The 16,408-nt window shown below is 42.5% G+C and overlaps 1 protein-coding gene and 1 long non-coding RNA gene across 4 annotated transcripts in view; one reads left to right on the top strand and one right to left on the bottom strand.

Moving 5' to 3' along the window:
- Positions 1–1,956, bottom strand: part of TUSC3 (tumor suppressor candidate 3) — a 188,723-nt gene extending 186,767 nt beyond the window's left edge. Inside the window, exon 1 of one of the 3 annotated variants that reach the window (XM_058669865.1) lies at positions 1,468–1,956. In XM_058669865.1, coding sequence (XP_058525848.1) covers positions 1,468–1,605 — 138 coding nt within the window. In that variant the 5' untranslated portion in view covers positions 1,606–1,956. The remainder of the gene's footprint in view (positions 1–1,467) is intronic. The other 2 variants (XM_058669864.1, XM_004597839.3) reach the window with 2 other exon arrangements.
- LOC131481376 (uncharacterized) lies at positions 1,410–6,866 on the top strand. Its single transcript, XR_009246263.1, has 2 exons — positions 1,410–1,548; positions 6,624–6,866. It is a non-coding gene; the product is annotated as an uncharacterized LOC131481376 (long non-coding RNA).
- The last annotated feature ends 9,542 nt before the right edge of the window (positions 6,867–16,408 follow it).

Here is a 16,408-nt window from a genome sequence, read left to right as displayed (position 1 = left end):
TTCAAAGTTAGTGTAGTAATAACCTTCCTAACTCCTTATTTCTTTTTGCCTTCTACACTGATAATTCTCCCACCAAAGTTTACCCTTGACTCTCCTAACTTTCTATGAACAACCACCAAGACTAAAACTGTTGGATTATGGCATAGAAACAAAAAAAAATCACTGAAAAGGTATTTTTATCTGAAAACATAAAATTTAATGGTGGAGGGCCCGGCGTGGCCTAGCGGCTAAAGTCCTCGCCTTGCAAGCCCCGGGATCCCATATGGGCGCTGGTTCTAATCCCGGCAGCTCCACTTCCCATCCAGCTCCCTGCTTGTGGCCTGGGAAAGCAGTCGAGGACGGCCCAATGTGTTGGGACACTGCACCTGCGTGGGAGACCCGGAGGAGGTTCCAGGTTCCTGGTTTCTGATCGGGGCGCATGGGATGGAAGATCTTCCTCTCTGTCTCTCCTCCTCTGTGTATATCTGGCTGTAATAAAATGAATAAATCTTAAAAAAAAAAAAAAATTTAATGGTGGAGCCTCTCAAATCTCTTTTCAGAACATTATCAAGAATTTTTAAGGGCCTATTTTCACCTTAAGATTTGAATTAAGGGGAAAACATCTCATAATGAATTCAGCTGTTCAAGTAAAGAGAAAGAAGTAGGGATACACTGTTTCACCTGAGGCTGTTTTTCTCATTCTAAGCTATTAGAAAAATTTGCAACTATCTTCAACCTACTCACATTCACTTGCAGTCATGTGTAGGAGTGTAACTCCATGTGAAAGGCCATTTAGAAATTACACAACCAGGAGACACCTACCAGAATGGCCTACTGTTCAAAACCGTAATCACACTCGCCAATAAATTTTTTCTAAAGCTGCCTTATCAACTACTGGTAAGTACAATTCCTAAACACTTTCACAATTACGTTAAACACAGTGACTTCAAATCTCGCCTTCAACAGTTCCTGATGGGCTAAGCAGGAAATCAAATGACCTGAACTTCTGAAATAAATTTTCATCATGAGGTGATGCTCAGAATTGCAGAATTCAAGGCAAAGCTTTAAGTCATATTGAGAAACAAGCAAGAATGAAAGAAAGCAATACAGCACGCCTTCAAGTACTTTCTGCTGCTGCTTGAGCAATAAGAAAACAATTTCCTACTGTTTGTCAGGAATTACACAGCGTGTGTTCACTACCCACACGCCCCCTATTAGCCACACGCCTCTGAGGCTCGGCCTCGGGATGAGGACCAATGAGCCCCAGGTCTGCAACGCAAGGTGTCCAGAAGCGGCCGCGCAAAAGCCTGGCTGGACTGACGCCTAGCCTCGAGGCCACGTCCAGCTGCCCGCCACGTCCAGCGGCCTCCCACCCCCGCGGCCGCCATCGCCCACGCCCTGTCCTCCCGCTGCCTAGCAACGCGGCGGCGCTGCCTGGCAACGCGGCCCGCCCCATCCACGCGGGAAAGCCAGCGGGGTTCACTCTACCTCCTTTTTCTTCTGTCCTCCCCCGAGCTGGATGCAGAGCAGCAGCAGCAGGAGGAGAAAGGGAAAGCTGCCCGTGGGCAGGTACCGCAGCCGCCGCCCCGCCTGTCTCCGGCGTGAAGGAGCGCCCCGGGCACCCATGGCCGCAGGGCAGTGTCTCCTCCACGCGCGGTAACCGTGTGCGCCCAGCTCCTACCGCGCCTCACGCTCGCCAAGAGCCCCCAGGGTGGGCCCTCGGGGCGGCTGCGGCTTCGCGAGGGACCGGGGTGGCGGCCGAGGACGGGGAGGAGGAGACTGACAGAGCATCCGGTTCACCGGGAGAGGGACCTGGAAAGGAGCGGGATGGGGCAGGAAGTGGGCGTGGCGACGCAGCGAGGCTCCGCGCGTGCGGCGGGCAATTCGCGCTGCACCTGCGCCGGGGGGACAGGTGCCTCTGGCAGGCCCGAGCAGGAGGCTGTGCGCTGCTGAACCGATCCCGGGCCCTACGAGATCCCTGTTAGCCCGACACTGAAGCCTCGAACTGAGAGCTCCTGGGATGATGGAAAAGAGCTTTTGTGGAATAGATAACCGGCTCCATCCAACCTCAGCTGTCTTCAATCCCCTAGGGGCATTTGGTAGGGATAAACCAGAGTTTCCACCGATGGAGGTGCCTGAGATGGCACTCTCGCCCCCTCGCTTGGCTCCATTCACTAGTTTGCTGCATTGCCATGGTGCAGAGCAATGCAGACACGAAGAGCACTTGTTGTGAGTCCTGTTCTCTAGGATATTGGGAGGACAGTAGCAGTCAACCACTCACTGTGCAGACATAAAAGAGGTCTTTTAAGGAAAGATTTATTTGAAAGTTGAGTTAGAAAAATAGAGAACTTCCTTCGTGGGGGTTGGGGGTCAGTCCCCATGCGGCCTTGGCAGAGCCACAGCACCAATGTGCATGGCGGGGGCCCAAACACTTAAGGCCATCTTACCCTGCCTTTCAGCCAGATGGTGGAGCAGCGTTGCCCATATGATGTACCTGCACAGAAACTGTAGTTTAAGCCACTGTGCAGCCACTGTGGTCCCAGAGTACTGTTCTAACATATCCTGGCTCGTATTTCTGTACCTTAACATGGCTTCCCTTGTACGGTGACCTCTTGTCATTGCATGAAGCTCTAGATCCTGGGGTCAAAACAGCATATTTAAATATATTAAGAAATGAATATATAAGATTACCAAGGAACTAGTTACAGTGAAAGAGTGTTATCAAAATTAAACCAATTAACCTTTTATATAAGACAACAAATGCTTATATTTGGGGAGATATTAGAAATAAACATTTAGCCTTGGGACCCTGCAGCTGTGTGGGAGACCGGGAACAGCTTCTGTGCTCCTGGGTTCAGATCGGCTCAGTTCCAACTGTTGTGGCCACTTGGGGAGTGAATCAACAGACCGAAGATCTTCTCTGTCTCTCCACTCTGTATATCTGACTTTCAAAAAAATTAAAATTAAAAATTTTTTAAAAGTGAGAAACTTTTAGAGCCCTGCGCTATAGGCTAGTGGCTAAAGTCCTCGCCTTGCATGCTCCGAGATCCCAATTGGGTGTCAGTTCTTGTCCCTGCTGTTCCACTGCCTTTCCAGTTCCTTGCCTGTGGTCTGGGAAAGCAGTAAAGGACTGCCCAAAGCCTTGGGATCCTGCACCCACCTGGGAGACCTGAAAGACTCCTGGCACCTAGCTTCAGAGCGGCTCAGCTCTGGCTATTGGCTGCTTGGAGAGTGAATCAGCAGACAGAGGATTTTTCTGTCTCTCCTCCTCTCTGTATATCTGACTTTCCAATAAAAATAAATACATCTAAAAAATAAATTAACATTTAGGCTTCACAGTGTGAATGACCAAGATGTTCAGAATTTTCCAGATGCTGGCCAGCTATGTGGGATAAGAGATGCAAATAAATTCTGCCATTACATGCAATCTAGTAGGAATTCTAAAAATGTGGGAGTCTTGAATTAGGGCTGATTGCAGTATTTCGAAATATCTTCACAACTGTACTGTGATAAGAAAAATCTAACTTGTATGGGCTACAGGTTCTGCTAAAACTTCTTAAAGTGGCTTGTTAACTGTCTTTATTACATGCAAGAGACTCCAGCACTTTGTGAGCTCCTGAGAGTTAGAATTTAAATTTCCATTACTCCAGATGAAGATTCTTGCTCCACAAGAACCCTATCAGATATCTAATACTGTCTAATGCAGACATGTTCAGATAAAAAAAAAATTAAAGGCCAGAAGAACAGTGGTAGCTGGGCTCTGTAAGGCATTACTATGCTCCATGAGCGTTTTGAAAGGAATCTGTGAATCAATGTCTCTTACCTCAGGCTTTTGATTTGCCATGACTGTATGTGCACTTTCCCATGTTATTACTTAAAACAACTTTAAATGAGTTACACTTACCAGTTCATTTGAGCATAGACAAATGAGTGAATTTGGCAGCAAGCAGGAGGAGAACTTCAGAAAGCCAGTTCTAACAATAAGCGCAGCAGTTCTGCAGGAGCTGAATGTGGAGGACAAGAAGTTATTTAATTGGCTGCAGCTGGGCTTTTTTCTTGAGTATGGTCTGGTGGGTAGGCCCTACTGTTACAACCAGTCAGCTACTTGGTTGTGATCTGCTCCACCCGCCCCCCCATTTTTCAAATCCCAAGAAGAATTTCCAGGTACAGGTGTGCTTACACAGAAACTCCAACTATACAAACAACCTTTGAGGCATGGCCTGCTTGTTTTGCTTTAACCCTACAAAGGAATAGTTCTTTGCTTTCCCTTGAAATGTATGAATATAGGCTCTTTGGGGCCTATATAAATCAGAAACTTATTTATATCAGTGAAATATTAGAATTTATTACAATGAAATTAGATATAATTAGTTATTCCTCCTATATAAACATATTAGTATCCTCCTGCACGACCATAATCCAAGACTACTTAGCCCGACATCCTGCATTCTATTCTTGGTACAGCAGCCAGAGTAATCCTTCTAATCCACAAGTCAGTTCCTAGTATTTTCCGTGTGCTCGTCTGTAACAGCCGTCATCCATCCCCTCAACCTTCTATTACCTTTCACCTGAGTACCTTCCCAGCTACATTTCCTGTCTTTCCTACTTTATCACTGTGCTCTACCTGTGCCACCCGTCTTGTTTTGCTTAAATATGCCACGCACACCTGCTCTAAAGCTTTCACTTTTGTTATTTCCTTATATTGTAGGCATTTTCACCTACAGAGATGTTTACTTGGTATACTCCATCACTTTATTTAGATCAACTCTCAGATCTCCTAAAATCCAAGCTTCTGCTCTTTCAAAGCAACCTATCTAAAATATAAAATCCCTACCCTTAAAACACACACACACACCTTAACTTTTTATAGGCTCAACACCTCCACTACCTGACATTATGCTCCTGTGTTTTGAGTTTCCAGTCCCCCTCAATTACATGTAAATTTTTAAAAGATTTATTCCATTTCTGTTGAAAAGTCAGATTTACAGAGAGAAGGAAAGGCAGAGACAAAGATCTTCGTTCACTGGTTCACTCCCCAGCTGGTTGCAATGGCCAGAGCTGAGCCGATACAAAGCTAAGAGCCACCCCCAGGTCTCCCATGCAGGTATAGGATCTCAAGGCTTTGGGCCGTCCTCTACTGCTTTCCCAGACCACAAGCAGGGAGCTGCAAAGGAAGTGGAGCAGATGGGATATGAACCAGCACCATCTCCCATACTGATCCCGGAGCATGCAAGGAGATGACTTTAGCCATTAGGCTACCATGCCGGGCCCCTTAAGATTTGTTTTCAACTGGCCCCTACATGGTGGCCTAGAGGCTAAAGTCTCATTTTGCACACTCCAGGTTCCCACTTAGGGCCGGTTCCTACCCCACTGGTCCCACTTCATATCCAGCTCTCTGCCTGTGGCTTTGGAAAGCAGTCGAGAACAGTCCAAAGCCTTGGGACCCTGCACCCACGTGGAAGACCCTGAAGAAACTCTGGGCTCCTGGCTTTGGATCGGCTCAGCTCCGGCCATTGCGGCCACATGGAGAGTGAACCATCAGATGTAAGACCTTCCTCTCTCTCTTCCTCTTTGTGTATCTGACTTTCTAATAAAAATAAAATAATTCTTAAAAAATAAGATTTGTCTTAAATCTTCCTGTGGTCTATGGAAAGGAACAAAGACTGATAGCATGTCTAATTTTTGGTTTAAGCCATGGTTGAGGCCCACTACTCAGAAGTAGTAGATGCCTTTCAAAATATTGCTGCACATTGATAATGCACCTAATCACTCAATAAGCATGATGGAACTATACAGCAGCATTGGTGTTCTTCTGATCCTGCTAACCACGGATCATAGAATACTATGTTACAGCCTTATTACTTAAAATATACATTTTGTAATGGACCTAGACAATAAATTAAAAACCTTCTGGGAAAGATACACCATGCTAAATATCATTATGAACATTTGTAACTCATAGAGGATCAAAATAACATCAATATGAGTTTGGAAGAAGTTGGTTCCAAACCCCATGGATAATTTTTAGAGTATAAAACAAGTAGAGGAAATAATTGTAGATATGGGATCAAATAAGAAATTAGAAGTGGAGCCTAAATATGTGATTGAATTACTGCAATGTCATGCTGAAACTTTGAAGAGCTTCTTACAAAATAACAAAGCTGGTTTCTTGAGATTGAGTCTATTCTTGTAGACGGCTGGATAAGCATGACTGAAATGACAAAAAGCATTTGGAATATTACATAACCTTAATTGACAGGGTTTAAAAGGTTGATTCAAATTGTGAAAGTTATTCTACTTCTGTGTAAAATGCTACCAAACTGTATCTCATGTACCAGAGAAATGTGATTTTCTCTGTTTTAAGAGATCCCCACAGCACACCCAGTATTCAACCATCAATACTATAATCAGTCAACAGACTTCAGAAGCAGAGACGCTCTGCTAGCAAAACGATGAGAATTTGCTGAAGGCTCAGGTAATCAACAGCATTTTTGCAATACATTCAATTAAAACGCAAACTGGTTTTTTGGGGGGCAGTGTTATTTCACAGTTAGTAAACTAAATTACAGTATAAACATAACTTCTTTAAGCACTGGAAAACAAAATTTGTATGATGATATATTGCAATGTTTGCCTTTTTGCAGTGATCTGGAAATGAAGATTTAATATCTCCAATATGTATCTGTAGCTGCTGTGAGCTCCCATAGATTTGTCAAAAGGACTCACCCCATCTGTAACCTGTTATCTACACCAGGCTGTGTCCCCAAAGTGATCCCAAAACCCATTCTAAATATTTGCTCAAAAAAATGTATGTTACATGACAGAGTGTACAGTGTCCCAATCCATATTGCCAAGCTATTTTCAATAATTTTCCATTTATCCCCTTCTCTAATGTTCTGTTTCATTGTTACCCTGATAGCCTTTTGTTGTTTGTTATCATTCTCCTTGTTCCCTCTCTGTTGTCTTACAAGCCTGTTACCTTTGTCTGACTTAGAGTAGAACTCAACTCACATTGGAGTGCCTCTCTTACTGCTCTAGTTTGCATGCTTTAGTTTCTTAACATCTATAATGCGTATTTAATGCCGTTATTATTTGATACTCATAAATCTAGAGATATCATATGTGAACCTTACTCTGTTAATCAATGTTAATTCTTACTTGTACCTAATGTAATAAGAACCTGTGTTGTAATTATTTAATTAACCATCCACAAGAGGTGAATTGTTTATAACCACCTGAGACAGTCAGCATCCACATATAACTGTTATTGGTATGGCCCATGAACAAGGAATGCCTGACGGATATCTACACTATACCTACATTAGGGCCCCAGGATACAAGAATTAACCCACAACGAAAAGTTATTCTCCTACATAGCTGAGAGACACTCCAGTGGATGCATAGTGGACTTGGGAAAATTCACAATGGCCACACATTATGAACCTAGAGGGGAGAGCAGAGGGGAGGGGAGGGAACTTAGGGCAGGGGGAAGGGAGAGCCCACCACCAACTAAATTGTATCAAAAACAATAAAAAACAAAAAAGAAAAAAACAAATACAACCTGTCTGACCCGTCTGGATGGACACATATTCTACAAATGTATATGACAGCTTTGTTCATAAAAGCACAAATATAGAAAGAACAAAGCCATCAGCAACAGAATCATTTGATATAAGCCTATTACACATCAATTACAATGTGTTAACATTTACATAACAATGTAAGTGAAAGTTACAACATAGGATCAAGACATGAAGTTAATGTAAGAGGTCAGAGGTCAGGAAACTGGTTACCCTTGACGTAAGACAGCAGTGGCTGGAATACAGTCTGAGAAACTGCCAGAAATATCTCACGATCTGTTTCTTCATCTGAATGCTGGTCATCTCATTAACATGTATTCTTTATAAAAATGTATCAAGCAGTAAGTGTGTGATTTATTTAGATATGTTCTAATACAAATTTTTTTCTACTAAATAATTTTATAGAAAGTATGATATAAGGGTTGGTGTTTTGACACAATGCATTAAAGCTTCCACATAGCATGCCCACATTCAGTGTTAGAGTTTCAGGTATAAGATATATACATGGATAAATAATATTTATAATTACAAAATGTGTACATAATATATATATATATATATGCACCTCATGGACATAATGGAATGTGTAAGGAAATAAATAGGTTATATAAAGCATCTAACAGTTAAGAAGTTTTTCTTGTTCAACAGTTTCTTTTTTGATGCATGTTGCTGGCTTTCATTTCCACTCCTTTGGAAACTGTTAAAAGAATTTTATGATGGCTTTACTTGTAAAATATTAATATTTACAACTCACTGGAAATCGGAATGTTTGCAAACATTGAAAATCATGGTGACTAGTGTTCATTGTTTTCTTTAAAATTTGCAAAGGGATATTTAATTTTCCATGTTCTTAGAGAGATATACTCACAGGTTTTGAAGAACCTTGAGTTGCCATATGCCACATGTTCCTGCCTCCATTACTGTAGCATCGTTCTAAATGACATCGTCTGCATTCTCTGTGCAACAAAATCTTATCCATCCTTAAATAACAACCCACATACTACCTCCTTTGTGATTGCTGATTCCTGGCCAACAGTAAAGTCACTTCTTTGATTGCTGTATATTCATTTTTAAACTGTCAACTTAGCAACACATCTGGTATCTACCATATTTGTCAAAGAATGTAAGACATAAGTCATAACTATTTAAAGGCAAAAAAATATTTACAGGCAATATTGTCAAAACATACCTAGCTTTTGCTTTAAAATAAGCAATCTGTTTAAAACATGGAAGGATACAGAAATAATGTGTTAATATATGCTTCTCTAAGTTCATATCTCTTTTTTGCAATGGTGGGAAAAGGGTACATGGGAAAATAACCACTTATCCATAGTGGCCTCAGCTTCTTGTCTGAACATATTGATGATGGTAGCTGTTTACAACAAAGTTATAGATAACAAAATTTTGGACATCTACCCATGCAGCCAGGCTTGTTGGTTACCATGACAGCAGGAGTCATAGAGGCACAGAGATAAGGGGGCAAGGACATAAAAGCATGGTAACTTGGTTCTTAGCCTTATCTTCCACCACTTAGGTTCTGCACATTCATTATCTTTTTGAAATGTTACTGTGTGAGGAGCACACAAGGATCTAGAACACTGCACCCAAAGGCCACAACAACAATGTAAACTACAGCAAAAATTTGCAAACCAGCATGCAATACTGAATGTAACCACTGTATATTAGTTAGGGATACTCACCAAAACAAAGGGAGTCCTCAGTCACCTACTCAATGTGTAATCTTTGTCAGATCAGAGCAGCCAGGGCTGCTCTATACCATGATGATCATCAGAGACTTATGGACAACAGTCTTTAGCAAGGTACACACACCAAATTAGGCTGCTGTAATGATATCTAATTCTATCTGATTTTTGTTGTTTGTTACAGTTTCTTATCCAAAAGGCTCAATACCTTGCATTAAAATCTGGGGCTGTATGCAGGGACAAATGCATAACCTTGGCTAGAATGACAGTAGTAGCCACACACGGAGAGAGCAAAGCAAGTAGGTAATACCTCCATGCCATACATCCTACTTAGTGCCATGTCTTGGAGGAATTCCAGTTGGAAGGTAACTAGGGGAGTGTGGGGGCTACATTATCTGGGTAGAAAGGGGCATCTAAACATACAGCATCCCCTACCCAACCATAAGGCAATTAATACTCTATGTAGGATCCACAAGGCAACTGAAAGCACAAAATAGGCGCTCGCAAGAGTGTTCGGATTTCCCTTTCCTACCTGGTAGTTTTAGCCATGTGCTGTGCAGTTATGTGCTAAGATACCAAGAACCCATCCCAATTGGGATTTATTTCCTGTTCCACATTGTGGCACATGTGAAGCAAGTAGTAAGTGCCTCATCAGAGTCAGCCTACACAAATCCACAAAGAACACCCATTCTATATGTTCTACTGTGTTTCTCCTAGACTGAAGTCTTTGCATAAATCCAAGTGTTCCATAATGGATCAGAAGAATCCCAACCAGGTCGTTTTGGTAAAAAGCTGCATTCTTTTCCAAGGCAACCAGTAGTTGAGTGAATAGGTAACTTAGTGTACATCCAATAAGCCAATTTGTTGTTCACCATTGTAAAGGAGTTTGCACAGTTTGCTAAAGGTGATAAGGCAAAGAAGCTTATGGCACTACCAATGGCAAATCCCCACTGTCTTGGGGAGCGGGAAAAGGGGGTAGGGGAAAATTCTCTACCATCTGGTAAAATAAGATATACAAATTGAGATAATCCCAGAACTGGAGAGAGGAGCTGCCTTGACCTTTACAGCTGGAAAAAAAGGAGTTTTCCAGGCTTCATAGAGCAAAGCTCTTCTTGTATAGAGTTCTATTTATAGGGACAGTAGAAAGGCCAACATTGACCACAAGGCTGAAACAAATGTACACTTGAGCAACTTAGTGGCCCCTTTCTTGTGTGAAGTAATTCCTCTGGACCACAGGAAGCCAGCTCTGTCCTGCCCTCCAGGACCTATAAAGTGGTTCCTGTGGCCATCCATACATAGTGCATCGTCTCTCTAGAGCGTGCAGTGGTCAGGTATCCTAGCAGTAACTGCAAAAAGCAGTCCTGTAGCAGCATCCGTGCAAGTCATGACATACCTGCCCCAGTCAAATCAGGCAAAGGCCTGCAGAAGTCCATTTCTCACCTCCCAAAGACCTTGTCATAGTTTCAGTGGCCACCAACAGACATATTGCTGGAAGCCAACAGTACCGTTTTTACAAGCTGATAGATTTCCAGACCACTGTGGCTCACATCATCTTTTGTTCTGAATACAGCATATGCTAATATAAATACCAAGCAATATCATTTTGGGGGGTTTCCAAACAATATATTTTAGCAAGAATATCAGCCTCATCATTTTCTGGATAGAAAAGAGGTGTGCGATCCATCACATGAAACAAGGTGATTTTCTCATGGTTACCTCATCGCTCACCATTCTTGCCACACCATTTGGCCTGACAAAGGCTGATATATAACCATCCAGTTCTATGTGTGCCATGTCTCTATCCAAACAGGCTCCAACTGACAGCTCAACTGTTGATATAAATTGCTATAGCTGAGGGCTTATTGACATTGACCAGCCAAACTATCCATAATTTGGCCTACTGACTACTTTATGATTACCTGATTCCCACCAACTCCTCTCAGTGGAAGACTGGGAGGCCACAGAGCACACAGCATGAGATGTCCTCTGTTGGATCCAACCATGTAACAGACCTCTACTGGAGTCCGTAGAGCCCCGACCTGAAGTGGATTAGGTACTGAGTCTATATCACATGGGGCCTAGGGAGTGTATTGTCAGTCTCATAAGTCACAAGTCTCCAAATCCCTTGTAATTCAGCTCACAATGGATTAGTATTAAAACTCTCCATTGTTGCAAGTAGACACCTCACTTTGCTATCAGCGACATTTTTTCAGTGCCACATTTTGCTCAGTCTCATGTCTAACCTGGCATTGGGTATAAGGTGTGTACAGTGAATGGAATCATGCCCATTGTGTTTTCAGTGGCCACCAAAGCAGCATACACTGCAGTGAACTCAGTTAAGGAGTATTGAGTATCTGCTCCTTTTCATAAATAGGGCCAAAGCACAATATGCTATTTCAGCCTTTTCTTCTATTGCCAAATGTCCCAACCAGAACTTTCTGTAGCAACACACACATCGACGTCTGACTGGTAGGTTGGATCAAGCACACTGAAGGGTGTGCAGCTTGTAAATCTGGCTCAGCTGCTGTGTGAAAGTTATTTAATATTGCTCACTGATCCCTGTCTTGACCAAATGGCTCAAGGGCCTCAGAACTTGTGTCAAATGTAGGACAAACACTACAATGTCCCCAAGAATTCTATATATTCCCATAACTGGTTTATAGTTGTTGGTTGGGAAAAACCCTGTATACTATCTATCATTGTTTCAGGGATGATACTGCTTTTACATGACCAGACAATGACCAAACATTGGACAGAGACTGGGTTCCTGCATTTTGGACTTATTACTCACCCAGTCACATGACTTTAGATGACTCAGCAAAGTAGCAATATGTGTTTTCATCTCTGCAAGAGAGTCACAGGTGATCATAACTTCTATGTAATGACACATCCGCATGACCAGACCCACAGGCCACTGCACCAAGTCTGCTGCTAGCAGGCCATGACCAAGGGTGGAGCTGTGTAGGGAGTGGTGTGGAAAAATGGTGAGGTTCCACTGCTGTCTATTCCAAGTGAAGGCAAAATGGCCTGACTCTCAGGAGACATGTCAATATAGATAATATACCGATGAAAGATCAACTAGGCATATAACAAAATGGCATGTTCCAAGCTCATGAATGAGGCAATCCATGTCAGTCATTGAAGGAACTGCTGCATAGAGGGGAGGAACAGCTATGCTAAAATTCCTATAATTTACCATTATTTCCAATTTCCCATCAGCTTTTGTCACAGATAACGCTGATAAGCTAAACAGGCATTGTACAGGCCTATTCATCTTCTTCAGTTGCAAGATGGTTCTGGCTATTTTCTCACAATCCTCTGGTAAGTTCTTCTGCTTAGCATTTAGCATCCACCTGTGCTTAGGTATCTGCAATAGTGAGTAGGCAGCATGCCCTCATTTCTGCTTTAACCACATACTTGCAGGCAGAATTTATTGCTATAGTTTTCAGCCATCAAACCTGCAGAGCATCAGTATCCAGAATGTACTTGTGTATGGGAGATGCATTTACTACATATTCCCAGGGTGGCAGCTGTCCTTTACCCAAAGGCAATCTTAGTGGCTTTATTTCAAGAAAGTGTTCTCCATAGCAATGTATGCCTACAGGAGTCCAAGAAACTGCCCAAGTGGCCATGCAGCCATGTACATTCATTCTCTGTATCAATCAGTGCCAGCACTCCCTGAAAATTGGAGGGTGACCAGCAGGGTGGCCTGGCTTCCATCTGCCCCAACCAGGCAGGTACATTTGTCCATCCCCTAATCAAATGTAAGCGCTTCATTTTCATGAATGGCCATGTCAGATGGCTCAGAGTCCCTCAAAAAAATCTCAGAGCTGCATTGCTCAGACCCTTGGTGTTCATCTAGGTGTTTTGCTTTGTTCAACTTAAGCTTCTAAAGGGAACAGAACTGCTGATTGAGTTCCAAAATTCCAGCAGTACCTTGTTAGCCTGGCCTTCTAATTTGTCATTGACTGCCTTTGCTGCCAGGAGGTTGACCCACAAGTGACCTTTATTGGGTTTTTCCTTTCTCTTTCAAGTCATATTTGTCATCTCCTGTGTACACACAGTGTTAGCCTCTTCCAGATCAGCCATAGTACAGGTAATCACACAGTTGGCCTCTCCCACATATAGGACTAGTACTTGCACCAAAGAACCAGAGTCAAAGGAACAGTTGAAGCACCCCATCCCACATGTCTCTAATGACAACTTCTTCATCTGGTCCATGAACCCAACTTTGCAGATAGCATTATGCTTACACAGCTCCTACAACACTTTCTGTGATTCACCCTATATCTGTCCCTTTTAATCGTCACAGACAAGCCACAGCCTTAGATTTGTGTCACTAAGGGAGAAACATCCTTAAGACAATCCAAAAGGAGTGAACATCTGCTGTATGATGTGCAATCTAGAATCTCTGACACTGGACTCAGTGCACACTCAGAGGTGCCAGCTTGTTTATCTCTGACTCAACAAACAAAATTCCATCTACCTCTACATCCCAAAACCAGAACCAACCAAGCTGTGAGAAAATCAGACAGCTTCTCCCTGAAATTCCTTCCCAGATCCACTAGCTGTATATGAGTCTAGAGGTGAAACAGGGAGACTGTGTGAATATCCAAGAGGAGGCTCAATGTCTGGGTCATTAACTTGTGAGCAATTACCAGCTGGGCGTTGAACTGCACAGGATGCTCAAGGTTATCCTCAAACCCTGAAAGATATGCCCATCGCAATCAGTGAGACAGCTCCAGCATCAGAGTCAACGCAGACAGCAGCAGCCCTTCCCTTCTGGTCAGAGATAGCCTCTCCTCTCACCTTCTGATCTTTTCTATTTCACCTTAAGATGAGTTGCAGCCCTGCCTCCCACAGTTTCAAAGACTCCACCTGCCACCTATCATTTTCTGCTCATAAAGCCATCAGAAAGATCCACCCCTTAGTTCCAGCCACCATCTGAGCATCTCAGTTATCAGGAGTTTCTCCAAGGATATGTAATGCCTTTGTCACATTAGCGGGCTGCCCCCTACTCCCACATATTCTTGGGGAGGCACCCAGGCTGACAAAGCTTTAAGCACTGGGTGTTACGTATTTTTGACAAACCATCCCTGAATCTCACTCTCCAAAGGGGTAAAGGCTTCATGAGTTTGGCCTGAGTCAAACCCTGCCGACTATGCCAACTGTGAATTCAAAAGTTTGACCCCCTGGGAGATGAGGTCTGGATTTAGACAGACCAAACAAATACTTACGAATCTTGTGCAAATTCATACCTCTTTATTCACAGCAGTGGACAAAAATGCACCCAGGAAAATAAATGCTTGTCCAAGGCAGGTGATTGGACTGTAAGGAAGTATCTGCACCCAGCCATCGCCCCTGATTTATTTTGTGATCTTACAACTAAAAGTGAATCATTGCCAAATAGTTACATAACAAAGTTGTAGGCAGCTATCCTAGAGGATGGATCTGTTGGTTACCATGACATCAGTTGCCTTAGAGTCATAGAGTTAAAGGAGCATGGAAGTAAAGGCACAGGAACTTAATAATTTTTTTTTAAGATTTTATTATTATTGGAAAGCCGGATATACAGAAAGGAGGAGAGACAGAGAGGAAGATCTTCCATCCGATGATTCACTCCCCAAGCGAGCCGCATCGGCCGGTGCGCGCCAATCCGATGCCAGGAACCTGCAACCTCTTCCGGGTCTCCCACGCGGGTACAGGGTCCCAATGCACTGGGCCGTCCTCGACTGCTTTCCCAGGCCACAAGCAGGGAGCTGGATGGGAAGTGGAGCTGCCGGGATTAGAACCGGCGCCCATATGGGATCTCGGGGCTTTCAAGGCGAGGACTTTAGCCGCTAGGCCACACCGCCGGGCCCAGGAACTTAATAATTTTTACAACTTGGTCTGATATTCACAAATACATATATAAGCTATATATATACATAGTTAATATGTATATATGCATACAGTTAAAATATAACTTATCAGTACTCTAAATAATTCATATGTCACAATAAATGTACCAGATTGATAAACTCTAATATTTTTCTTAATGAAATCATATGCCTTATGTTGCACACATATTTGAACGTCTCAATGATCACAGAACCTGGCCACTGTTTTTGCTATTGAGTACACGAACCTGCTTGCTGCAGCTGAGGAACTGGATATTTCATTTTAATTAGTTCAAATACCACATTGATGTAAAGTAAATTGCTACTGGGCTAAATAGTGTGAAGGTCAAGTTAAGAACTTGAAATGTAGTCTTAGCTAAAATAGTACGTCTTCATGACTAGCAGTGTCATAAGAGTCTTATAAAACTAAGCTTTGGGGCTGGCATGGAAGTATATTGGTCTAATCCTCTGTCTGCAGTGCCAGTATCCCATAGAGGCAACTGGTTCGTGTCCTCCACTACTTCTGATCCAACTTCCTGCTCATGGCCCTGCTTATGGCAGCAGGATGGCTCAAGCCCTTGAGTTCCTAAGCCCATCTGGGGGATCTGGAAATAGCTGGTGGCCCCTGGATTTGGATCAGCTTAGCTCTGGCGGTTGCAGCCATGTAGGGAGTAAATTGCAGATTAAATATCTTTTTCTATAAAAATCTGTCTTTCAAATAAAAACAAAATGTTTTAAAAAACCTGTAACTTAAAAAGTCATTTCTATTATGATTTGATTTATTTTAAAAAATATATTTTTAAGGTTACGGAAGAGTGATGATCCACTCACAAAATCAACTTAGGAAACTTAAGTCATAATAAACTTAACTCTGATCTTCTATTAAAGCTAAATATTGTGCTGCTATTACTTTTCATTTAAAGTAAATTCTATACCTTTTCATAGTTGCAGTTTAATTTTGGACTAAGGTCTTTATTTTTCACTAAAATTTGTAGCAATAAAGTTTTCTATGTAAATACAAGTTTTAGCATTGATGATTTTTAAGTAAGTGAAATTCAGTAAGGATTTTCTTTTTTAAGTAAATCTCATGTTTACACTAGGCAGTCCCAGAGTGCACATATAGCAAGGAAATTATTTTTCTAATCTTTCATTCTTGAAAATTTCCCAAGAACAGGAAAAAGAGCAGAAAGATCAAAAGGGAAAAATAAGAGCCACATTTGAACAAATATTATTATATCACCATGGTAAAGTGCTGCTTCCCACCCCT

This window comes from Ochotona princeps, chromosome 11 (genome assembly GCF_030435755.1).
Source record: "Ochotona princeps isolate mOchPri1 chromosome 11, mOchPri1.hap1, whole genome shotgun sequence".
In the NCBI taxonomy this organism is placed as follows: Eukaryota; Metazoa; Chordata; class Mammalia; order Lagomorpha; family Ochotonidae; genus Ochotona; species Ochotona princeps.
The sequence above is the reverse complement of the archived record's forward strand: the minus strand, read 5'-3'. Positions and strand labels throughout refer to the sequence as shown.